Genomic DNA, 23,311 nt, shown 5'->3' with positions numbered 1-23,311 from the left:
GAATAGAGGAGTATCGGCGAGAGTGGTAGTCATGCACGGCTTGTTGAAGACGGAGCTCTTGATTGGATGCCATTTGGGCCTAATTGAGTGAAAATTGGTTGAGTAATGGGGTGGTAAAGTAGAGGGGTTGATGGAAGAGAACGTCGAAAGGGCGTGTTCCATTACGAGGGTGTTTCATTACGTGATGCCCAGACTTACTTCAGCGGACCAACTCTCAGCTTCTCGGTCGACCAGGACGGCGAATTTATATTATCAGTTTCTAATACAGGTCAGCCTCATCGGAACATATCTTGAAGGTCACAATGGCTACCATGTCCCGCAGGAAATCATTCCCCGCAGGTAACCATGTCCTGAAGGAAATCATGTCCTTGAGGAATGGCGGTCCTTACGAAATAGTGGTCCTTAAGGAATAGCGGTCCTAAGGGATGCTGACTCTGAAGGCCTCCATGTCCCACATGTAACTATATCCTAAAAGCTACTATTCCCCGCAGGGAACCATGTCCTGAAGGCTATCTGTGACCCAAGGGCCAGCGTCTAGATAACCAATAGATAGACATCATCTGCCTGCAGCATTCTTCCTGCAACACTCTTCCCTCTCTTCTGCGACACATCTTCTGCACTCCTTCTGAAATGTCGCAGTTGGGCTGATTTCCGATATTCGAAATCGCTAGCTATCTAGATGGGCTCTATTCTCATCGCCGATATCTGAGCCCAATTGTGGAACTTTGTGGAACTTTAGATGTATTGAATGCTCTAAGATACGAAAGAGCGCTCTGGCTCTTCCAACGAGTGCGGGATAGAGCCCATCCATATATCTATCTACGTAGTGTACTTTGGTGCTGTTGCCTGTCAATGGTGTTACAGGCTAGTAAGTGAGTGTTATAAAATGAGTGGGTCTGCCATGAACGATAGGTTATCATTTGTAATGTATCGGTATTTGCTAGATATATCGTCGATGTCGTCGGCTTTCCTAATTTGGTGTATACCGTCGTCTACTTCATGGGCCATGGACTGGATCCGATCAGGGGGATTCGGGCAGACAAAGGCGGCACTCTACCTATTCCTGAGCGGGCCGTGGATTGGATCCGATGGGGGCGGCCAATCAGAGCAAAGTATTTGGTAGTTGCCGAATTATAGATTTTTCGGATCACGTAAATCGGTTTAGGGCCGCATGTGCGTCGCCAAGAATTGCCAAGGCCAATATTGCCGACTCAATCACGTGATGTCTCGACCGCAAGCGAGGCCTTGGGGGTTTGGGGTCAAGCCCCCAAAATACAGAAAGCTACGCTTTCAGCCCCTCAAGACGGGGTGAGTCATCACCCAGCTGGCGCGCGAGCCGGGGGTGAAGCACAGGGCGGCATCACCATCGTCTCGAAACGGGGTGAGCTGGCCGTGAATTTCCCTTCTCTTGGCGGGTCGGGGGCGAAATGCGCGGAGGTTTGCACACCTCCCGAAAAATAAGCAGTCGGGAAGCTCTGTTTCCATACCTATGGTCGATTGTGACATGAAATTATAGCTAACAAGTATCCAGAGGTTAGAGGGCAGCAGCTTTAGCTTAAGAAAAAGCATCCTGTGCTTAGTCTTTTGAAAGGACCGTCGCCGCCGACCTTTCGACTAATGCACGATTTCACACTTCGGTGACATCCATTGTATCCTCCTCACCCGGTATCACGATCTACAGGTTCTGTGTGACCGTTGAGAGGCTGACAGAGCTCCGATGGTCGGCGTTCAGAGTCCTGAGTCCCAAGTCCTTTGATCCTCGAGCCATGTCTAGTGTTTGTCGAGGGTATAGATATAGAAGTACTGCCAAAATATTGGCCATGTGCAAATGAGATAAAAACGGCAAAAGATGGTGGGATTCCAGTGGAAGGGTGTTCACAATCAGCTTTTCAGTACCCGATACTTTCGATATCAGTCCCCTTTTGCGGTGGACGTCTCGCCGATTTCTTATGCCGACATAGTGCATCGAAGACCTGAGTGCCAAATTTCTTGAACGCTTCCGTCAAGCCGCCAGCCGCAATGAGGGACTTCTCCATGTCACTGAGCTGAAAACTAAAAGACCTGCCTCCGCATCGGACCTGACTTTTGCTCAAGTCGATACTGATCTCTTCCCCCTGCACGGCTAGACGATGAAATTCGTCCTCCGCGATGGTGATCCCTAGGAGTCCGATGTTGGGCTGGTTGCGGGCGTAAATGAAAGCGAACGATTTTGCGATGACACATTTGACACCGGCGCCGAGCAGGGCGTTGACCGCAACATCTCGTGACGAGCCACATCCGAACCCTTCACCTCCCACGACAATGTTCAGGCCGTCCTTGACCATTTGTCGGAATTCGGGCATGAAGAACTCCATGCAGTGCACGCCGAGGGACTCACTCGTGGTGTTGCCTGCGAGAAACTTGGATGGGATGATCTTTCACTCAGATTGTCAGAGAAACCTGCTTCGTTGGAAGAAAACTGGAGGTGTTTGAAGAAGGGGAATAAAGAAGATGGCCACCCCTCTAGGTTTGAGGCGAATTTTACTCACGGCATCTGTGTCTATGAAATCACCCAGAAGCAGCACTTTCCCATCGATCACATCTCCTGCCGAGTGCGGTTGGCCAGAACCTGCAGTAGTTGGGTCGGAATTCTCTGAAACGGAAGGTTTCTGGCTTTTGACCTGCTTGTCATTGTCGACACCGTACGGCTCTGAGTAGGAGATGGGCTGCTGCTTAGTTTCAGGCCCTTCTGTCATAGAGAATGGCTGATCGCCAAGGCATTCCTGCAGATATGCCGGGTCGATGACCTCCAAAAGGGGCTTGGGATCGGTGATGGTCATGGAGAAAGACGAGGCAGCGACTGTGGCCGCGGATCCGAGATTTGCCAATGAATCTTTTTCAATCTGTCAGCCTCGCCAAACTCTGAAGGTCTTCAAAATTGCTGAATACCTACCGGGGCCCATTCGGTTCGGAAAATTGCGGTTTTGCGATGACATCCACACCTCTCCAGGTGCAGCCTGGTCGACGCCCTGACCAATGCACATGCTGCAACCTGGAACTCTGACCTTGAAACCAGCTCGTTTGTAAATGTCGAGGAGGCCGATCTTTTCGAGCTTGTGTCGGATCGGTTTGGATCCAGGCACCACTATTCGCCGTCCGTGGTCGGCAGGCTTCCGCCCACGCTCGAGGCCAGCTTTCAACACCAACGCACCTATGATCAGATCTTCCTCGGCTGTGGTGCAAGCTCCAATGAAGGTGCCATCCAGTCGAGTCCCTGCAACTTCACTAACGGGCACCACATTGTCTGGAGATGGCGCTACAGCGACAAAGGGCTCGACTTTGGATAGGTCCACCTCAAAAGTTTCGGCGTATTCGGCGTCCGGATCTGCCTTGAAATACACGGCGTCGCTTTTGTGTTTCTTTGCGCGTCGTCGGCCTCCGATAAACTCCGTGGTTCTTTCGTCTGCTTCGAAGATGCCAGTTACCGCGCCGAATTCCTATTCCAAATTGAAGTCAGAAAGGGGAAACAATCCAAGGATACTGGAGACCGGAGACCACTTACCGTGCACATGTTGGCGATTGCAAATCTCGCATCACACGATAAATGTTGCAGGCCAGGTCCGGTGAACTCAACAACGCGATCCGCGGCGATCGTGTTTCTCTTAAACTCTTTCAAGATGTACAAGATCGTGTCCTTTCCGCCAATCCCTCGCGGTGGCTGGTTGATCAGATGAAGATTGACCGTCTTTGGCACGCTGAACCAAGTCTGTCCAGTCACCAGAGGCATACAGACATCCGTGGCACCCATGCCGATAGATAGACAGCTAACAGCCCCAGCCGAGCAGGAGTGCGAATCGGCTCCTATACACAGCATTCCAGGTTGTGCACGCTCCCGAACGAACTCGGTGTGCATGATCGTATACTAGTAGTATGGTTGTCAGATTGGCGACGGGCGTCACGGGGAAAGACCAACGCTTGCTACTCACATTGAATCCTTGAAAATCGGTCATCTTGAAATCCTGCTTGGCCCGGAGACTGGTGTCCATGAGTTTTTTCACCTTGGGTTGATCGTACAACGGAGGCTCGACTCGATGATCACCAGCGAGCCAAAAGCGATCGTTTCTAAAGATGCCCGGTCTCCCCACCGAATCATACACAGTTTCCATACCCTTTTACCAAATTTCCGTCGGTCAGTGGTCTTTCTCCGGGTTGATAGGAGTTGCTCACCTGCCAGGAGAGCTCGGACGCCAGGACCCAGTCGACGTCGACTTGGATGATGTCTCCAGGCTTGACATAGCCACGGCGCGATACGTCGTGCATCGCGAAAATCTTCTCCGCCATGGTCATTCCACGCCTTCCTTTGGGCCTCTCGGAGAACAACTGCGGCCTTGATCGCGCTCGAGCAGCACTCTTGAGGGCTTCAAGGAAAGCCGAGCACAGGAATATAACGTCTGCTTCGTCCGACGGACGCAAGGTTTCTTGTTCGTTCAACCCATACCCGCCAAAATCAGTCTCGGCAGTGCAACGCTGTAAGCCTTCTTCAAGTGCTTCGGCGACGTTGACGGTGCCTGCATCCTGCAGACTACTCGACACGCGACGTATGAACGACAACAAATTCCCTTGGTCGGGGGAAATAAGGCTGTCGCGTGTAATAGAGAGCGTGACGGTCGATGCTTCTTCGATCAGCGAAATACACTTCGATTCTGACGGGGAAAGGTCTCGATCAGGGAGGGGGACAATAACTGTCGATGCTTTTGTCGTGTCCAGCATTTTTACTGTTGAAATTTGGTAAATTTTGCGGTCTCCTCTCGAACCGAAATGGCTCTGCTGCCATTCATAAGTATGTCAGCCCCATTACGACTTGCACGGGAAATTTTCAGATCATTTTTACCAAATCTTAATCGGTAAAGATGACCTGGATTAGGTCACCGGTGTAGGGGCCAGCATTGAACATGGTCGCCACCATGCCGTTGTCGGGCCGTGAGCGGCAGGGCAGAGTTTCGTTGACGAGACCCCCAATGAACCCGCTACGGTTTTGTGGCGAACTCCTCCCACTGAGACCCTTGGTACTAAACAGGACCGCAACAGGGCCGGTCCCGACTACGAAACGTGTGCTGTCCAACAAGAATTGGTAGGATCTAGCCATTCTGATTTCGCGTACATTGTCAATCGTTCTAGATATGAAATCATCTACCGCCGTCAAGAAACCTTCAGGTTGCAATAAAGGCGCGCCGGAACGATCTCTCAAAGAGCCATAATTGAACCAATACCAATGGCAGCCCCTCTCTCTCCTTCTACGCAATTACGCAAAATGCTCGCGGACCCCGACAAGATTATCGTATGCCCTGGAGTCTACGACGGCATCACTGCCCGTCTGGCGCTGAATGCTGGGTTCGACGCTCTATACATGACTGGTGCCGGCACGAGCATGTCTCGTCTCGGCATGGCCGACTTGGGTTTGGCCACGATGACCGAGATGAAAGACAATGCTGAGATGATCTCCAACCTCGACCGGTCTGTGCCTGTCATCGCAGACGCAGACACTGGGTACGGGGCACCCATCAACGTGGGCAGGACGGTCGCCACATACATCACAGCCGGTGTTGCGGCCTTCCATCTCGAAGATCAAGTCGTCCACAAAAAATGCGGCCATATGACCGGGAAGCAGCTGGTGTCTACGGACGAGTTCCTGACTCGCATCCGTGCGGCTGTCGAGATGAGGAGACGTATGCAGTCGGACATCGTCATCATCGCACGGACCGATGCTCTGCAGTCGCTCGGGCTGGACGAAGCAATCGCCAGGCTCCAAGCCGCTGTCAATGCAGGTGCCGATGTCGCGATGCTCGAAGCAATATCGACGCGGGAGGAGGCCGAAGCAGTGTGCCGTGCTTTCAAGAGCCAAGGCGTCCCCGTCATGTACGGAATGGTCCAGGGAAGCAAGGCGTACAAGCTGACCCCTACAGAGGCGAAAGAGATGGGCTTCAAGATCATCGTGTACGCGGCGCTTTGTCTGGCCCCGACGTTTTTGTCCGTGTCTAAGGCGTTGAAAACGCTGAAAGAGCAAGGAGACTGTGAAAAATACGGCCCTGAAACCACTCCACATTCGTTTTTTGACGCCTGTGGCCTGCAGGAATTGCTCAAGTTTGACCACGCCGCAACGGGGCTGCTGAAATAGGGTGATACATGAGAATCTTGGAGATATTGTGCAACAATTCATTAGGGACATCATTCACAATGTGTCTAATCATGTCATCTCCTTACTATTACTTCTCCTCCAATGAATACATATCTTCCGCATGTATGCACCCGGCTACTCGAGGTAACAGTAGCAAGGTTCAACGAGTTCGATATTCTCAAGCGTCCTGTTAAAATCGCCTCTCCATTTAGGATTTAGGATCTCATCTTAAAAGTATATCAATATCGAGACGAGCACTCCTAGCCATTAGCAATTGCGGCTCAAATGCTTCTTTCGACCGTCTTCAACTCCCTCGACTTCTTATCGTGCCCGAGAGCGAGGCCACCCCCCCCCTTTTTCTAGTATCACAACGTGTACCGGAACTTGATGTGGTCATCGCAAGTCTCCTCGAAAGACTTGCCAACGTCGGGGTGCTCTTCTCCTCTCCCTTCATACTCCCGGAGTTCCCGGTCTCTTTGTTTATTGGCACGGGCCATTAGGAACCTCGCTGTGACCGTTGAGATCATCCCCATCACGACAAAACCAAGAAGGATGCCGTGCCCCATAAAGAAGCGAGGTGGGTGAGTATAGATCTGAGCGCCGCTCATGCTCAGTCCCTGCCCAACGATCATAGCGATACCCCAGGAGATTGCCCGTTTTGTGTTACCACAGAAAGTGATCTGGATCCAGGCGATTTGTAACACAGCGGCGGGATAAGCGCCGGCGACGAGAAGGGAAGCACCGAACATGCTGACTTCTTTCCCAGTAGTGCTGATCAAGATGATCAGACCGAGAGCGCAGGAGGTCAACGATCCGAGAATGAACCACGCCTTATTGTGGTAGTAGTCTGAGAGGTGCCCGATGGCCAGCATGCTGAAGAATGCGCACGCGTACGGGATGATAGTAAACAGCTGGGCCTGAACTTTGCTGTATCCAAATTCTTTGACAATGGTGGGCAGAAAAGCACCGGTCGAAGCGAGCAAGGTAGAGTTGCAGGCCGCAAGCAGAGCCAGGAGGTACGTCTTCGGGTCCAAGAGGCTCTTGATGATTTGACCCGACTCGAACTTGACACGTTGTGAGTTGTATTCTGGAGAGTATTAGCAAAAATAGAGGAGAATTGTCATTAGAGCGGAAGCAGGGGAGATCGAATAAGCATACCTAGGCTTCTTTGCAGGGCCACCTTGATTTCCAGTTCGCTGATGAATCTCGAAGTCTGCTTACGATCGGGGAAGGTAGGCAAAAATGCCGCATTTGCCAAACCAATAGCTACAGCAATGACGCCCTCGATAATGAATAGCCATTGCCACGATGGTCTACCGTCTGCGCCTTCGAGACCACTCTGGACGCCATATGAGATGAGGCCTGAGAAGACGCCGGAAATTGTTGTTGCAGAATAGAAAATTGCTTGGAAACATCAACACCCGGTATGGAAAAATGTTTGTTTGCTCTGTTTCTTACCAATCCTCTTCCCTAGCTCGTCCCTCCCATACCAAATCGCCATGTAGAGCGGGGTGCTTTGAAGCAATGCTTCTGCAGCACCAATGCCAAAGCGAAGCCCAATCAGGTCTCCATAGCCTCTAGCCTCGCACATGCAGCAGACAAGGACTCCGAACGCAACAACGGCGAACCCCAGCATGATTTTTGGACCCAGTTTCCTGATGAAGAGATTGCCAACAAAGATGCAAGCTAGATAACCAGAATCTAAGGACCAATTAGAGACAGGTCAAAATTATAGGGGCATGTTGTCCACTCACAGAATACCATGATAATATTGTAGAACTGCTGGTCTGAAAGATTCAAGCCTTCTTGTAAGCCCATCAAACGGGCGTATCCAATATTGTTTCGATCCTGCCAGAAACCACACATGAGCTTGAACAAGATAACAGACATGTACAGTTTCTCACCATGTAGGCCATAAGGTACGAGAGCGCGAGGAGTGGCAAGATAACAAGGTCGAGTTTCCAGAGGAGGCTCTTCTGTGCTTGGGACTCCTCCGCCGAATAAATCGGCACAGACTGAACTTCCACATCTTCTTTGTGTTCTTCCAAAGAGATTGGGGTCTTGGTCTCGGCAGCCATTGAAGCAGTCTATCTCACTTGTTTGATCGTGTGTGATGAATCCGGGGGACCGCTCGTTGTAAACAATGGTAGAGAACGTTCGTAACGGGGTCAGGAAAACCTTCAGCATATATTTTAGGAAAAGTCTGTATGTTCCTCCCCAGATCTCGGCTATGGACGAGTCCCGTTGGGAGTCCCCACAATCGATAGAGTATTCATTTTTCCCATCACTTGACAAATCTCGAGTTGCTGGGAGCGCAGTCGGCGGATTTCTCTCGGCGTTTGTACTCTCGGGCCGTGAGCGCTTCACTCGTTCAACGGTATTGGCAACCTTGAGTCTTGAACCATAGGAGTCTAGAACGAAGGTAATGGTATCACCACTATGGACTGAGCCTCGATGAATGGTAGTGGAGCCTTTGTCATTCCTTGCTATTGGTTTAGGATTGTAGAAAACCCCAGGAAGAAAGGGTCGGAGAACTCGATTCCAGAGGTAGAGGGGAAGTCGTAATCGATCGACCGGGGGAGAAAAGGCGGAGGGTCGTCTCCACCAACTGGCTCAAGCGATGGGATTGGCCGTAACCTGCTCCTGTCCTCGCCGTGTACGGTCCGCATGCGGCAACTCTGGACCCAAGTTCCGAGTGCGGTACAAGTTGTGAGGCTGCAAGGCTGCGAGCTGTCACCTTCCCACGGCAATGTCTATGCACGGCTTCACTCTGCAAAGCGGTTACGGTTTCGATCCAGGCCTCATTACGGCGCCGCCGACTTTCGCCTAAATGGCCTCATAATCTAGCTAACGACCCCGGAAAGATAGCACCGTGCTACTTCCTGTGGCCAGAAGAACGGTCCGGAAGACGACTGAGATGGCCCTGTTTTCACCGGGTGCCCCAGACCACCTTCGATAGAGCCATTATACGTATTACATTGAGAAGATCTCGTGATCTCATCAAGAGACTATGGGTACAGCCTAGTTCAACTATCATATTAGAAAAGGTCAAACCTACAAGTTTCTAGCTTTCCCCTCCAAATCATCCAGTACTACTCCCCAGTGACCGCCCACTGCACTCGAGCGGAATGCCAAGATGGGTTCTATACAGTTTGACGCCCCACAGCCTGAGGTTTGCGATGTCATTGTAGTGGGAGGAGGAAATGCTGCGTTGGCAGCGGCGTTGTCAGCTCATGAGAGCGGCGCACATGTTGTCCTTCTTGAAGCGGCGTCCCGGGAAGAGCGTGGCGGCAACAGTCGCTTTGCGGGCACAGCGTTCAGAGCATCCCATCGAGGTCTGGCTCACGTCAAGACTGTTCTGTGCGAACAGGCACTTGAAGATGCTGAGCGCTGTTCCATGTCCCCCTACACGGACGAAGACTACCGGCATGACCTCCAGTCGACATCGCACGGTCGCAATGATCCGGTCATGTCTGAGATCATGATCCGGGACGGCTGGGAAACGATCGAATGGATGAAAAGCAAAGGAGTCCATTGGGAAACGACCTTGCGCAAGTACTACAACGTCGATACTCAGAAGGGAATCATCATTGAGCTGATGAACGGCGCTCCAGTGAAGGCTGTGGGCGATGGGGAGGGGCTGATTCGAGACTGGTACCACGCCGTGGAAAAGGCGAACATTACGGTCAAGTACGATTGTCCGGCACATGAGCTCCTCGCGTCGGGGGACACCGTCTACGGTGTCAGGACTCGACAGGCGGACAAGTACGTCGACTTCCACGGGCAGGTCATTCTGGCATGCGGTGGGTTTTCGGCCAATCCAGCCATGAGGCGGCAGTACCTCGGTGAGGGCTGGGACTTGGTACCTGTTCGAGGCACCAAGCACAACACAGGAACCATGCTCCGCCGGGCCATCGAGGCCGGGGCACGACCGGTAGGACATTGGGGAGCGGCTCATGCTTCACCACAGGACATCGATGCCCCTCTGAATGGAGACATCACCAAGACGCCGGTAATCCCCCGTTACTCCTATACCTACGGGATCAGCGTCAACGTCGAGGGGAGGCGATTTTTCGACGAAGGCGAAGACGAGTTTGCACTAACCTACGCGAAAATTGGGAAGATGATAGGCGATCAGCCTCGCGCCATTGCTTACCAGATCTTCGACCAAAAGACCCTGTACCTTCTCCAGACACGATATTCTTCGGGGACCCCCATCGTGGCCGACACAATCCGAGAGTTGGCGATCAAGCTGAAGATCAACCCGACTGTCTTGGAGAGGACAGTTCGAGAATTCAATGACGCGTGCCCCGATGCTGAGGCAGGCAAATTTGAACCGCATCACCTGGATGGCCTCTGCACGTCTCCATCACTAGCGATCCCCAAATCGAACTGGGCGTTGCGCCTGGACCAGGGCCCGTTTGTGGCGTATGGTGTGACCTGCGGCATCACCTTTACCTACGGTGGCATTGCCACTGATGAGAGGGCTAGAGTGTTGAGCAATGAAGGCAGGCCAATGCCAGGACTATACTGCACTGGTGAAATAGCAGGCGGCGTCTTCTATCACAATTACGCCGGCGGCGCAGGTCTGACGAAGGGTGCCGTGTTCGGACGAATCGCTGGTCGGGAGGCTGCTTTGCGAGCGAAAGCTGTTGGTGGCAAGAAGGCCGCATGCTCGTCGGCCTTGCAGATGAGATACAGGAAAAGTACAGGAGTACAGGGTGTTTGAGTACTTGATGTGCGACGACTGAAGTCAGTAGTCAGGCATGGATTAGGCTAGGTCGTTTGACTACAAAGTACATGTAGCGAATCAAAGGGTTGCCAATTAATATCCCCCGCAATATTACGTAGTACTTGGTACAAATTCTTCTTATTCAACCCCTTCAGACGACCCTGCGAGACTTCTACTAAGTACTTGGTTACTTGGTTGCTTGGTACATAAGCATCTAACTCTGTAAGTATCTAGGTGGGTGCTTAGGTAGAACTTAGACAGGCGAGGGAGCCCAATAAAAACCCTCCTCTCAGCCTTAGCCTCGGCCACTCAGCTGTCTGGGGAAGCCAACTCTTTGGCTTTTCTAAAGGGCATTTCACTTTCCTTTGGTCATGATCTAGATAACAGACTAGAGCACATGGCGCGGTCTCACTCTCCTTCTTCCAACGATGGGCATGCTGGACGTGGATGTCGCAAACGAGCACGACCACGAGCGCGCATTGCGTGTCGTGAATGCCGACAAGCCAAAATCCGCTGCGGGCTAGAAACAATCCCATGCCCAAGATGTCGCAAGATGGGACTCGAATGTACGGTCGACCCCTCTTACCGACGAGCCAACCGTCAGGACCGAGTGCGAGAACTTCAGCAACAGCTGGAACAGTTACAGAATTCCATTGAATGTCAACAATGCGATACGCCGCCAGCACCGGCACAGGTACAGGCGCCGACACTCAACACCACCTGGGTTCCCCCAGGGAGCCAGCCGACTCGACCGTCACTTGAGCATGAGCCCTGTGGCCCTATTACTGCCCCCCCGGTTGACCTTGTGTCTGCAGTGGCGGTTGACAAGCCGGTGGTGATGCCCATCACCGGAGTTCAACAAGGTCCTTCATTTGATCGCAGGCCTGTCATACGTGACAGTGACAATGACAATGCCGACAACAGTCATGCAATGTCGTCAAGAACTGCAGCAGAAACCGCCGAGATCCCTGATCGCGAATCTACAAATGGCTCGCACTCTTTTGTCTATGTCTTTGGGAAGACAAGACTCACCCAAACACAGGCCAAAGCTATGTTTGCGACGTAGGTGTGGCCGTGGCCCCTTGGAACGATTTCCCACGTCGTGTCGAGAAAGATTGATACCGATACTGACACTGACGCCAATAATGATTACATGTAACTGATAATGACTGATACTGATATTCTTTAATGTCGATAGGTATTTCGACAAGTATCACCCATTCCTACCGATCCTCGACCCCTACCGAACGAACGAGTCATGCTACGAGACCTCGCCACTCTTGTTTTGGTCCATCATTGCTGTTGCAGCACGACAGCTCCAACTTGACGATAACTTCCTCATGCAGCTGGGGAGCGAGCTCAGCCGAACGCTTTGGGCGACCGTCGCATCGAACACGTTTTCGACACAGCACGTTCAGGCCATGCTCCTACTCGCATCCTGGCCGCTTCCCGATATCCGGTTGTGGACTGACAAATCTTTGACAATCAGTATCATGGGCATGAAATCGGCCATGATAATGGGCATGCATCGACCAGGGTGTGAGCATGAGTATTCAAAGGACTCGGCCCAACTAAACACCCGGTGGGATGCCCTCGAAAGAAGCCGTACGTGGATCGCTTCGGTAGCTTTGTGCCAGAGGTTAGATTTCCTTGCCTTGAGTCCCTGTGGGTCGAGCATGGTGGGCCAGCTAACGATAACAGTCTGTCTCTAGATCTTGGGCATGGCTCCGTCTCAGACTTTGACGACTGGAGCATTCGCAGTGCCTGCAGCATGGACTCTTCTTCCGCCGCAAATGTGCCACTCCAGATCCGCCATAGTCTCATGATACAAAGATGCAGTCACGACGCATTGAGATCCCTTGCACAAGCCGCCGACGGGCCCTACGGCATCCCGGCAGGACCAAATTGTTTCGACCTGATAGCCCACTGCGAACAACAATTCCAGGACCTGTATTCTTCATTGGACGATCAGCTCTCTCTTGCCAACCGGCTCGAGCTCTACGGCTCTCAATTACATATCCAATGCTTCTACTTCTTGTACGATGATCAAATTGAAATTCGGCTGCCTGGACTGTTGAGAGCTTACGCCACGGCATCCGCGCTGATATCAGCAATTTTGTCTGACAACAACGCGCACGACGTCTTGCCACATGCGCCTCTGAGGTTCACGCGCATCATCCTCAATGCGGCCTTGGTCATCTTCCGGATTCTCCATTCAAACTTAGCGATGGGGCTCGACTACAACCACGGGAAATTGTTATTCAACGCCGCGGCCTTTTCAATGCAACAACTATCAGTTCGGCAGAAAGACAGAGACTTCCCTCTTCGCGGCTCCGACATGCTGAGGGCATTCTGGCGTGCGGGAGAGCGTAGTACCACCATGTGTAGCCAAGATCTGAGACTCCGTGTGAAGTCTCGAATGGGTGCCAGCCTTGTCTACGATTGTTTGTGGCTCTTCCGGCAAAAGAATAAGCCCGCCGTCCCCACACAAGACCCGACCACTAACAACAGTCGACTTATGCCTCCGGACTTGGACTTGACAGCGTCTCCTTCAGAGAATGTACACACGGATCCAATGCAGATGCAAGGGGCCACACCGTCCATCTCAGACCCCATGTTCTCCGACGAGGAGCTGCTGCACATTAGTCCGAACATAGACATGAGTAATATGTTCTGGCTCGAGGATTTGGTATTTGTCGGCACAACTTCGTAATGGCCTACATTCCATATGGCTCTACGTCGTCAGGTGTTACAAATGGTTGTCGGCTTTCAGTGTCACACTAGCGGATATATATGTGTTGAGGTATTCATAGACTTGGTCTTGAGGCAGTTCCTGAGACATTCGGCTGCGCGGAAAATTTTAGATTCCCGTTTCAGGCATTCCTTTGAGGTATTTGAGCTATGCTCTAGAATCCAGCCCATTTTGTATATAGATCAAGAGGATCTCGCTGAAATACGAGAGCGGAGACACAATAATACGTAAGACTTCATGCAATACAAGAAGCGCGTTCAGTGCGCAACATGTCATCATGCCATGAAGCATCTGCACGACTTTCTCCTGACCACCTCGTGACTATAATATGATGTTCCAAATCCTTGTGCTAGTAATCACTCTCACTGCCATATTGGCCCATTCACCTCTGGTTATCTTTGTCATTCCAAACCGGCACACTATTGCCGAGATAACAATAAACATGCCAGCTGCGGTGTAGAAGTAGCAGAAACCTCCTATCGAGACGTTAAATAGGGCATTATTCTGGGCGATTTTGTTGACGAGGTGCCCCTTTTAGGTCCCTTTGGTTCAGCCATGGATCGAACCTCTACCACTGATAATCCATGTTGTAAAGCTCTACCCACAAAAGTAAAGAACCATCTTCTTCCGCCAAAAGGTGATATTGTCAAGCACGCTGCTGATCCTCTCTGTATGCTGCCACCACGCCTCCGCGCATATGGACCCCTCATACATCAAGACACAGCGAGACGAAGCAAATTTGTCGATCAAGGGAGTCTACCACCTCCTATGTCGTCTTTCTCTCTCTCCACCTATATTCATGGCTAGGACCTCGCAAATTGCTTCTACACTGCTCTTTCCAACTCAATATCCCTCGACAGGCTTGTCATTGCCGGAGCCCAGTCTCTGGGGAGAAAACACGGCTGTGGGATAATCGCTTCCTGCGACGACGGTGCTACCCTGGTATCTTATCGAAGTTGGATCAAATCCAGAATTGGTTCTTCCTTTCAAATACGCACACAGTTGTTCTAGAATGTTAAGTTCCATGACCAACTTGATACTGTAGAGGCGGCTTTATAGGTGGTCTGAATGTCGTATTGATTCGCATATTCTGTTCCAAGTAATGTGATGTGCATCACGATGATGATAAGCAGCGTGAGGCACGTACGATGAGTTTGATGATGCTCAAGGCCCGCAACCTGTCGCAGCATCGACCTCCAGGGCTGCAACCGCTAGAGGCTCTATTAACAATGCTGAGTCGAGGATGGCGCGAAGTGTGACCCCTGCCAAGGATGATTCATGTGCATAGCATGCATTGCGCAAGGTCCCCCCCTATTTGTCTTCCTTAGCGTTGAAGTCGATGTCGCCCTGCACCTCTATACATAGATAGGTCCTTTTTCGTGTACTCTTTGGAGCCTTCTGGCGAGCCAATCCCTGACGGTGGTCCAATCCTTGACGGATTTGTGCCCCCCTCCAAGGGTTGGCAGTGAACAATTTGGATATTCACATGGCTGTGCGCGTTCGTGGTAGTCATGCTGTTTTTTCTTCCTCCCCGAGACCAGTGCAGCAGACACTCTGTTCAAAAGAGCGAAGAGATTGAAAACGGCCGGAGACGACTGGTTGAAAAGTCAGTTTGAAATTAATGCCGCGTATCGCACTATGAGAGATCATTTGATCGTCCTCGGCAAGGGCATTCACACTGACATTCTCGGAACCCATCGTTTTCTTCATAGACCGGTATACGACTCTCCTATATGGAGAGGAGATCTATCACATGAGCAAGAACGCTTGACATGACGTCCAAAACGGCTTGCGATTTGTGGAGGGAAGCATAGGTCTCCTTTACCAATCAAGTTATCCAACGAAGGGGGCTCTGATGAGCTTCAATTAGCAGTCCGTGATTAAGCACATAGGTGGATCGGGATACTCAGGAGCAGTATTCCAGTCTTCTCAATGAAAGAGCTTCTTCCATGGATTTGGGTATCCTGGGCTTTCCGCTTATCCGAGCTGTTTAAAAAGTTGACAGCGGTCGCACGAAAAGAAACCACGGTCCCATTGATGCACATAAGCCCATATGGCGTTCCAGTTCCCGATGATATCATCGGTAAGTGTTTTGAGCTTTCGAAAGCATGGAGATTAATTGATCCGCCCGGTCTGAATTGACCGCTTAAGAGTGGAGGTCATATCACAGATTCAGTCACGACTAGGAGCCCCAGATGGAGCCATTTAAAGGGACAGCAATGAGCAAACAGGGTCTGTTCAATTTTATTGGTAGTGCTTGACTGATCGATACTTTCCGGCTGGGTTTCTTACTCTGTTGGGCTTGCAATGGGTCATCTTCAATATTCAAGAGCCCGAAAGACGTGATTTCAAGGGAGTGAGTTTCAAAGACTTGGCAATGCATATCAAGACTATGGCCGATATCGATGACTGGATTGTTGGTACGAGGCGAGCAGGAAATCATTTGCCGTTCTTCGTTGACAGTATGGGCTCCATGGTATCCCTCCTCGGACGAATATTGGGATCACTTGGCCATTTACGTACGGGCACCTCCCAAATTCAGGGACCCTTTATCGAGTTTATCAGAAATCTTGAGCAGGATGAATGAGGTTTGGTTCTTGAAGGACTTAGATTTCACCGCTAATTCTGTCTTGTAATACCAGAATAACGTAATCTCGATTTGTCTTCCATGGGCCCATAGCGTCGATAGGGCTCTCCTGTAGGATATCCACCCTGGCATATTGAAGGGCGTTTGTCACCTGTTAAGCTCATGGTAGTCGTGACGATGTAATATGGCCGGGATAGCATGGAGTGCAATTGTTGTCAAAATGAAGAGATTATCGACTCTGTCTATGCCAATCGTACTGGATGAATGGCTTATAAAGACGTTTCATGCGCCTATTCTAATCCTTTTTGCCTATACCTCTTGCTCCTGCGCAATTAGCCCCCTGTCCGGCGCCCGAGGTAGAGTTGGGAAAAGTCTCCTTGCAGTAGAGGGAGTGCGATAACGGGTAGAATCACGGGGGCGCACAATGAAGTTCAACAGCAATGAAGATTCTCTTTCTCCGTGATAGTAAAGAGAGGTCCGGAGAGACTTCCTCACATGTGTACTCGAGGCGCCGCGAGCGGAGGCTATAAATTGGCCCGAAGGAACTGCTCGAGGAGTCATCGGTTCTATCACCTGAAAGAAACCCATCTCTAGCCTTGGAGTGTTGTTGAAGTACACGGCAAATGGAAAAAGGGGGGAGGTGATTTCCTCTGCAGCGTGAGTTGAGTTGTGAAGTACTGGGAGGTAATAGCATTCGGAGTATGCCACTGTATTCAAGTGTGCCAGGATAAGTCTTGGTGCCTAGTTTGTCACCCGGAACATAATAGTTGAATAAGGGGTTGCACATGTGGACGTCCCTCCCCAGAGCCTTATTCATTTTTGGACACTAGTCCTATGGCGGTAAGCGCTATTCCAATTCAGCCTCGCCCGTCTGTAATTCTTTTCACTCCTTTGTTCATACTCAATCCTCCTCACCATCGATCATCATCAACACCACCGCAGTAATGGTCCACACCCGTGGACAAGGCGCCCGGCCCGAGGGCTTTACTGAATGGATTCCTCAAAAACGTGAGAGAAGAGCAGCGGCTGCCCCCCGCCAGAGTCCCTTTTTGCGCTGCCCCTGCGCCTAAACCTGCTTCCCAAATTTCGGGACGCGGCAACCCAGACGGATAATGATCTAACGGTGTGTCCAGAGCCAGTGGCCGCGAAGCGCAAGCGAGAAGAGGACGATCTCGCTGCCGAGAACACGTCCAAACGCCCACGACGGCCCGTCACACCAAACCAACCGAAATTCCTTTTCTCTACCACTCGAAACCGAAGTCTATTAACGTCTGCTCCCCCCAAATTCGCCTCCCAGCGCGAGTCTCCCTACTATAACCGTATCCTAAAGCCTACGAGCCGCGAAAAGAGAGAAGAAAAAAGCCCCGTGCCTCAAGAAAGAGCATGCACGCCACAAACCCCAATACCAGCCCAGTCCGAAAAAGGCTTTCTGGGCAGCGTGAGGAGGATTTTTGGCTACCTGACTGGTGCGCAGGGTGCGACAGAACGCGTCGAACAGCCACAACAAAGCAGTCCGAGTGAATCCACCGATACTACGACAAATCAGGAGCGGGAAACCGTGGAACCAGATAGTCCTACGCCCCAAACCACCCAATCTGAACACCCCACTCCAGACCCGGAGATCTTGGACAGCGGAATCTACACCCGTGAATTTTTTAAACGCCGCCGGACCAGAAATACCATCGCAGGCCGTGAACAATTAGCAGCTATGCGGGCGGCTGCCGAGGGATCGGCAGAATTCAACCTTGCTGCAACACCGGAGTCCCACAAGCGCAAGCTGACTTCTGTTGATGGCGAGATACCGGGCCCAAAACGGGGTGGTTTCGGAATCGACGACAGCTACCTCGATGTAGACAACGAAGTCGAAGGAATCGAAGAATCGCAGCTCCCAAATGCGCGGCTATCCACTCCAGCAACCAGGCCTGCGCCACAGACCCCTCTTCGATCCGCACTGCGACAGAACGGTGGCCATTTGGGTTCGGTCGGACGATCTACCAAATCCGTACGCATTAATCCAAACACCTCGGTCAGAAACATCTACGGACAATTCCATTCTGGAGAATATCACGGCAGTATGTTTTCAGACCCTTCAGACGCGTCTGATTCATCGATCTCGGCGATCAACGTCCTAGACGTCCATTCACCTACCATGGTTCAACAAAATACCAGATACAATGTGAACCCCGGATTCCGGCTCGACACGAGTGTTGTTGACCCCAATGATCACGACTGGAGACCGAGCCTTGCGAATCCTCTCCCCGGCCACTTCCGCGTTCCTGATCTCGATGAAGATGACGATGAAGAAGGCATCACCACTACGACGGAGGTAGAGATGGTACAAGAGCCAATTCCTCCACAGCCCGGCACACCACGAATGTCGCATGCGGAACTCCCTCAACGATCACCACCGACCGAACTCTCTACTTTCACCGGTCATACTAACAATATCTTGAACGACTCGACAACGGAGTTCAAACTGAACAAGGCCAGATCTGATGCGCAGAAATATAAACCGGCAAAGTCCTCTCGACTTTCGCTTAGCGAACAGGCAAGATCACGATCTTCCTCTCCACCGAGCTCTGATGCCGATTTTACCGCGCCCAATCTCGAAATGGGAACCCCCAGTCCAGTCAAGCCTCGAAATGAGCCGGCTCCAGACACTCCCGGCCCAGAGATTGCATCAACTTCTCCTCGGCAAACTGGACTCGAGGAACTGGATAATGCCATCGTCGGAGAAGATGGAATGACGGATTATCAGAGAGAACACCAGTACGACGACTGGGCACGAAGCGTCTTTGCTGAGATTGTACCACAGACATACGAAGAAGCTGGTGTGGCTTCCAACTACATTGCAGACCTTGTCAGAAGAAACTGGACAGAGAGAGATGAGCGCGAGGCTGTTGAGTTTTGGACCAGAGAATTTGCACAGGGATTGCAGGCGGCAAAAGAGGCTGCAGCTCAAGGAAGAGAACTTGTCTGGGTCACAAGTCCCTCACAGATGGCTGAAGGATCAGAAGAAGAATTGTGAAGAACGAAACATGACTTTCCTAAACCATGTCGAGCTCTGGTATGTCTCCATGGCCAAGGAAATGTTCTTGCCATGTTGAGCTCTGGCGTTGTCGGCATGATTTGGAACTTGCAAATCTATCCGGGCGAAACGGGGGTTCGAGCTCTCGCGTGTCCTCACCCTTGTTGTCCTCATTGTCGTCCTTCCTTCATCTTTCTCATAATCCATTGGTTTTGTGGTGGGCACGAACGACAGACCACCTTCTCTCTCCGTCTCGCATGAAGCGAGCCCAGAGAGAAACAATGCACATTACGTGATTTGAAACTCCATTCCGCTATCGAAATGTAGTGGGATTAATGGTAGTCATGTCGTCCTCCACTTCCATAGTCCTCCCCAAGGGTCCTATTCTTCAGGCAGCTTTGATTCCCTGCTTCCACACACCCACAATGCCCTCGCCCTCCCAGAGACTCTGCAACTTCTCCGTGACACTTCCCTTGACGAGAACGAGATCGGCCCTTTTGCCTTCTGCTATGACTCCACGATCACTGAACCCAAATCTCATGGCCGGTAGCGCTGTGGCGGAATTCAATGCCTCCGTGACGCTCATACCACATTTATCGACGAACAATTCCAGCTCCATCCACAAACTAGGCCCGATACTTGTGCCCTTGAGACCGGCGACCGCGTCCGTGCCGGCAACGACATCGATACCGGTGGCTTTCAGTTTCCGCACCGTTTGAAATGCATATTCGAGTTTCGCTGCGGGATCTTTCATGGCGATGCACTCAAGCATATTTTGCTTGGTGAAGGCGTCGACGATCCCCTTGCTGTGCGCGATTTCGGCGAATTTGTCGCGCAATTCTTGCATTTCGGACGTCAGGCTGCTGAGCACGGTCAACGTGGGGATCACAAAGGCGCCTGTCTGCTTGTACAGGTCGACAATGCCTTGAGAAGGGGCTTGGTCGATGAAGGTGTGTGTGAGCCCGTCGGCGCCAGCTTTCAGGACGATCTCGGTCATGTCGACGCTCAGAGCATGACCGACGACAGGGAACCCTGCGTCGTGAGCGGCTTTCACGACTGCGGTTTGCAGCTCGAGCGTGGCGACGGGGATGGCGCCTGTGGGCATCGCGAGGGAGCAGCAGTTTTCTTGCATCAGTTTGATGTAGTCTGCTCCGTTGGCTTTGTGGCTCTGGACGAACTCGTGGGCATTTTCGACGGTCACGTTGGGCCAGACAGATACATAGGCTTTGAGCTAGAGTATCAGGTCAGAAGTTTGGACACACAGCAGCAGTACAATATGAGTGAGTGAGAATCTCGGGCAAAGGAGGGCGACGTTCGGGTTTAGGGCCGTTCACCTCATCTGTTGGATCATGACCAAGCACAATTGGCTTAGGCCACCCGCCCTCAATGGTCGCGCCGTAGAGTGAACTCTTGAGATCAGACAGCGACACTGTGCCGCCAGAACTTTTGGCGTGGGCGAGTTCATCGGTAATTCTGCCTCGCCATTTCTTTACCGAGTCTGGGTCAGAGTGCATGTCGCAGACGGTGGTGACGCCGCTTCTCAGAGGTGATCGTAGGATACCAGACTCATCGGATCCTGGTGGTAGATGTAAGCCGTGAACATGCATGTGGGATTCAATGAGCCCGGGGAGCAACGTGTGGCCTTTCCCATCAATGACTGTGGCTCCGGCAGGGTACTGTACTGAGCTTGGAGCAGTAGACACGGAGGTGATTGTGCCACTGTCTCCGTCAAATGTCACGGTTGCATTGGGATGTGTCGCATGGCCGTCGAAGAGGACTACGGAGTGAATGATTGTTGGGCTCATTGCGAAGATTGAAAGTTGGAATAACCCAAACAGTTCGTGCTGGATGCTGGACTGGAGGGTCTTTGGCTAGGATCGTTGAGAGGGAAAGACGACGAGGTCGGAATAGTCCAGAGCTAATCAATGTCTATCGTTATTTCAATGGCTGCCTTTTACGAATTCTTCGTGAGTATTGCGTACGATCAGCCTAGGTCTACCAAAAGCCGCATATGAGGTGTCCATTTCTGGAAGGGGATATGTACCTTTATCCGCACAGAAGCCAGATTTGACAAGATTGACACCAAGGTTATCCCGTAGCACGGATCTTTTCAATTGAGAAGCTAACTTTTCGCCTATTTTGGTGGTGTAGAGTAAGTTCAAAAACAGAAATCGACTGGGGGATCGACTGGGGGTAAATAGCATTTGAAAAGAGGGGTGAGAGAATATAATGGGGAGCCTGATAGCCTGACATCCTCACTAGTACGTGGGGGACCCTAGAGGAAAGGTCCCGCAAAATATCCCACATGTGTTCGAAGGCTGGTGTCTGACTGGAGAATTGCAATGACTTACATCGAGCCTTCTACGTTCTTAGTCTGTCATATCGAGTGCAGACGGTCAGTTTCGTGCACACCTTGTCCATATTGGTGGCATTGCCTTCCACGACGAACCTCAAGGTGCCTGGGGCAATAGTTAGTGAGACTGCCATAGGAACTGAGACTGGCGAATCAGCCCTGAGGTTCCACGGGAGTCGAAGTCGAAGGCAGTCAATGTCTCAAGAAGCGTTGGTCGTTGAGAGCTGCTCTCATAGTATACCTCACTAGCTTGTGCAACGGACGACCAACATCACTCTGTTGAAGCGCTGTTTCAAGTCGGTATTCTTTACTACCCAGGCTGATCTAAGTTTGTATTTCCTGTCAGGAAAAGAAAAGACTCCGGCTGGGTCTATGGCTATCTACTACACTGTTGCTGGCTGCCTTTCTGCTCGTGGATGGATGTCTATTCCGATATGCTTGGGGGTGTCTGCCTCCGGATAACGAGGTATGAGATAAGACTGGTCCTTGATTGCCTGTCGACATGGTAGCCATGATCTGCGTATGCCCTTGGTAGAGTTTCTTCTGTTCATCAGGCCATCTCATGAACTGGATTCATAAGAGAAAACATTAACACCTTGTCCCTGAAGCATCGAATAAGCCTCACCTCTGAAAAGGAGGTGGTGTTGAAACGCCGAAATCACCGAACGAGTCTAGGGACGCATGGGGCGGCTTTCTGTCAGGCCTTCCTTCGTGAGATAATCATGATGGTGAATGGTCCTAAGGAAGTGGAAAGACAGCTAGGAATATAGTCCTGACGCCCTTGTTTCCCCTGCCATGAACTCCGGGATGAGGCAGTCCGGAATCCGGGGATCCTATGAAGCTCCGAGTTATTCCAGTAACTGGGCCCACCAGCTGTCTACGGCCTGCACTTCGCAGGGACCAGGGTTAAGGGCTTGTTGGTGAGCCTTGTTGACGGACCCCGCTAGAGCCTTACCCAATATGGGGGGCGGGACCGAGCTCATTGAGAGCTCGTCACGTCCATGCACAAAGTAGCGGCCTTTCACCGCTGGAATTGCAATCAGTCATCTGACTCGCCAGCTAACAGATGGGATCCCATGCCATGAATTCGACAGTTGGTGCGAATTTCCGACTTGACGCTTGAAATACATTCTCGATTTCGCAAGCCGAGCTTTGCGCGTACGCGTTACGAATGGTATACTAAAAAGGTTGGTCTTTCGAACATGGGGATGGTTAAGTGCTGAGATGACCGGGACAAATGTGCCTCCTCGATGGTGCAATTTGTACACTGGTAGCACAATTTGTAATCTATGAGCTCTTGAAAGCCATCACAATTGTCTATCATTACACCAATTTCAGGAGACAATTCGAAGGCGACAGTATGAATCTTGAGATGACTGTTTGCTTCCGCTCCTTGCGTGTACGCGCATTCTGATATTGATACTTGGATAGTTGACTTGACTAAGCTTTGAGTCCTAGGGAACGCCAGTCGACTTAGTTGGATACAACGTCCTGGCGCAGTTCAATCATTATACGCAACACTTTCTACGGACTTGGGGATCGTTCTGGTCTTGAAGATCTCCATATCCAGGCCGGGTTGGGACGAATGTACGCTCATACAGTCCATGCCGTCACATACGAGAGGGATAACTACGTGATCGCACAACAAGTTCCTCGGGATATTGTGAAGCACATCAAGTCGTGAATGCTTTCGCCCAGAGCTTTG

At 51.4% G+C, this 23,311-nt stretch overlaps 8 protein-coding genes across 8 annotated transcripts; 5 read left to right on the top strand and 3 right to left on the bottom strand.

The window, feature by feature from the left end:
• Positions 1-1,889: 1,889 nt before the first annotated feature.
• On the bottom strand, positions 1,890-4,749 carry Z518_09179 (uncharacterized protein; the record flags this gene model as incomplete). The annotated part of the gene is made up of 6 exons (XM_013413135.1): positions 1,890-2,414; positions 2,529-2,872; positions 2,933-3,476; positions 3,542-3,901; positions 3,966-4,148; positions 4,207-4,749. 6 exons carry the CDS (start codon positions 4,747-4,749, stop codon positions 1,890-1,892), a joined length of 2,499 nt encoding a protein of 832 aa, XP_013268589.1.
• Positions 4,750-5,251: 502 nt separating this feature from the next.
• Z518_09178 (uncharacterized protein) lies at positions 5,252-6,154 on the top strand (the record flags this gene model as incomplete). The annotated part of the gene is made up of 1 exon (XM_013413134.1): positions 5,252-6,154. The coding sequence occupies one exon, from the start codon at positions 5,252-5,254 to the stop codon at positions 6,152-6,154; it is 903 nt and encodes a 300-aa protein (XP_013268588.1).
• Positions 6,155-6,519: 365 nt separating this feature from the next.
• On the bottom strand, positions 6,520-8,232 carry Z518_09177 (uncharacterized protein; the record flags this gene model as incomplete). The annotated part of the gene is made up of 5 exons (XM_013413133.1): positions 6,520-7,241; positions 7,313-7,558; positions 7,613-7,855; positions 7,909-8,002; positions 8,059-8,232. 5 exons carry the CDS (start codon positions 8,230-8,232, stop codon positions 6,520-6,522), a joined length of 1,479 nt encoding a protein of 492 aa, XP_013268587.1.
• A 1,058-nt stretch (positions 8,233-9,290) lies between these two features.
• Positions 9,291-10,883, top strand: Z518_09176 (precorrin 3B synthase CobZ; the record flags this gene model as incomplete). Its single annotated transcript, XM_013413132.1, has 1 exon — positions 9,291-10,883. The coding sequence occupies one exon, from the start codon at positions 9,291-9,293 to the stop codon at positions 10,881-10,883; it is 1,593 nt and encodes a 530-aa protein (XP_013268586.1).
• A 556-nt stretch (positions 10,884-11,439) lies between these two features.
• On the top strand, positions 11,440-13,599 carry Z518_09175 (uncharacterized protein; the record flags this gene model as incomplete). Its single annotated transcript, XM_013413131.1, has 3 exons — positions 11,440-11,948; positions 12,085-12,525; positions 12,588-13,599. 3 exons carry the CDS (start codon positions 11,440-11,442, stop codon positions 13,597-13,599), a joined length of 1,962 nt encoding a protein of 653 aa, XP_013268585.1.
• A 2,092-nt stretch (positions 13,600-15,691) lies between these two features.
• On the top strand, positions 15,692-16,225 carry Z518_09174 (uncharacterized protein; the record flags this gene model as incomplete). Its single annotated transcript, XM_013413130.1, has 2 exons — positions 15,692-15,721; positions 15,893-16,225. The coding sequence occupies 2 exons, from the start codon at positions 15,692-15,694 to the stop codon at positions 16,223-16,225; spliced, it is 363 nt and encodes a 120-aa protein (XP_013268584.1).
• A 944-nt stretch (positions 16,226-17,169) lies between these two features.
• On the top strand, positions 17,170-19,253 carry Z518_09173 (uncharacterized protein; the record flags this gene model as incomplete). The annotated part of the gene is made up of 2 exons (XM_013413129.1): positions 17,170-17,233; positions 17,359-19,253. 2 exons carry the CDS (start codon positions 17,170-17,172, stop codon positions 19,251-19,253), a joined length of 1,959 nt encoding a protein of 652 aa, XP_013268583.1.
• Positions 19,254-19,641: 388 nt separating this feature from the next.
• On the bottom strand, positions 19,642-21,058 carry Z518_09172 (uncharacterized protein; the record flags this gene model as incomplete). Its single annotated transcript, XM_013413128.1, has 2 exons — positions 19,642-20,484; positions 20,588-21,058. The coding sequence occupies 2 exons, from the start codon at positions 21,056-21,058 to the stop codon at positions 19,642-19,644; spliced, it is 1,314 nt and encodes a 437-aa protein (XP_013268582.1).
• Positions 21,059-23,311: the final 2,253 nt, after the last annotated feature.

This window comes from Rhinocladiella mackenziei, assembly GCF_000835555.1.
Source record: "Rhinocladiella mackenziei CBS 650.93 unplaced genomic scaffold supercont1.7, whole genome shotgun sequence".
Lineage (NCBI taxonomy): Eukaryota > Fungi > Ascomycota > Eurotiomycetes > Chaetothyriales > Herpotrichiellaceae > Rhinocladiella > Rhinocladiella mackenziei.
Note: the sequence above shows the minus strand (reverse complement) of the source record. Positions and strands in the feature narration are given on the sequence as shown.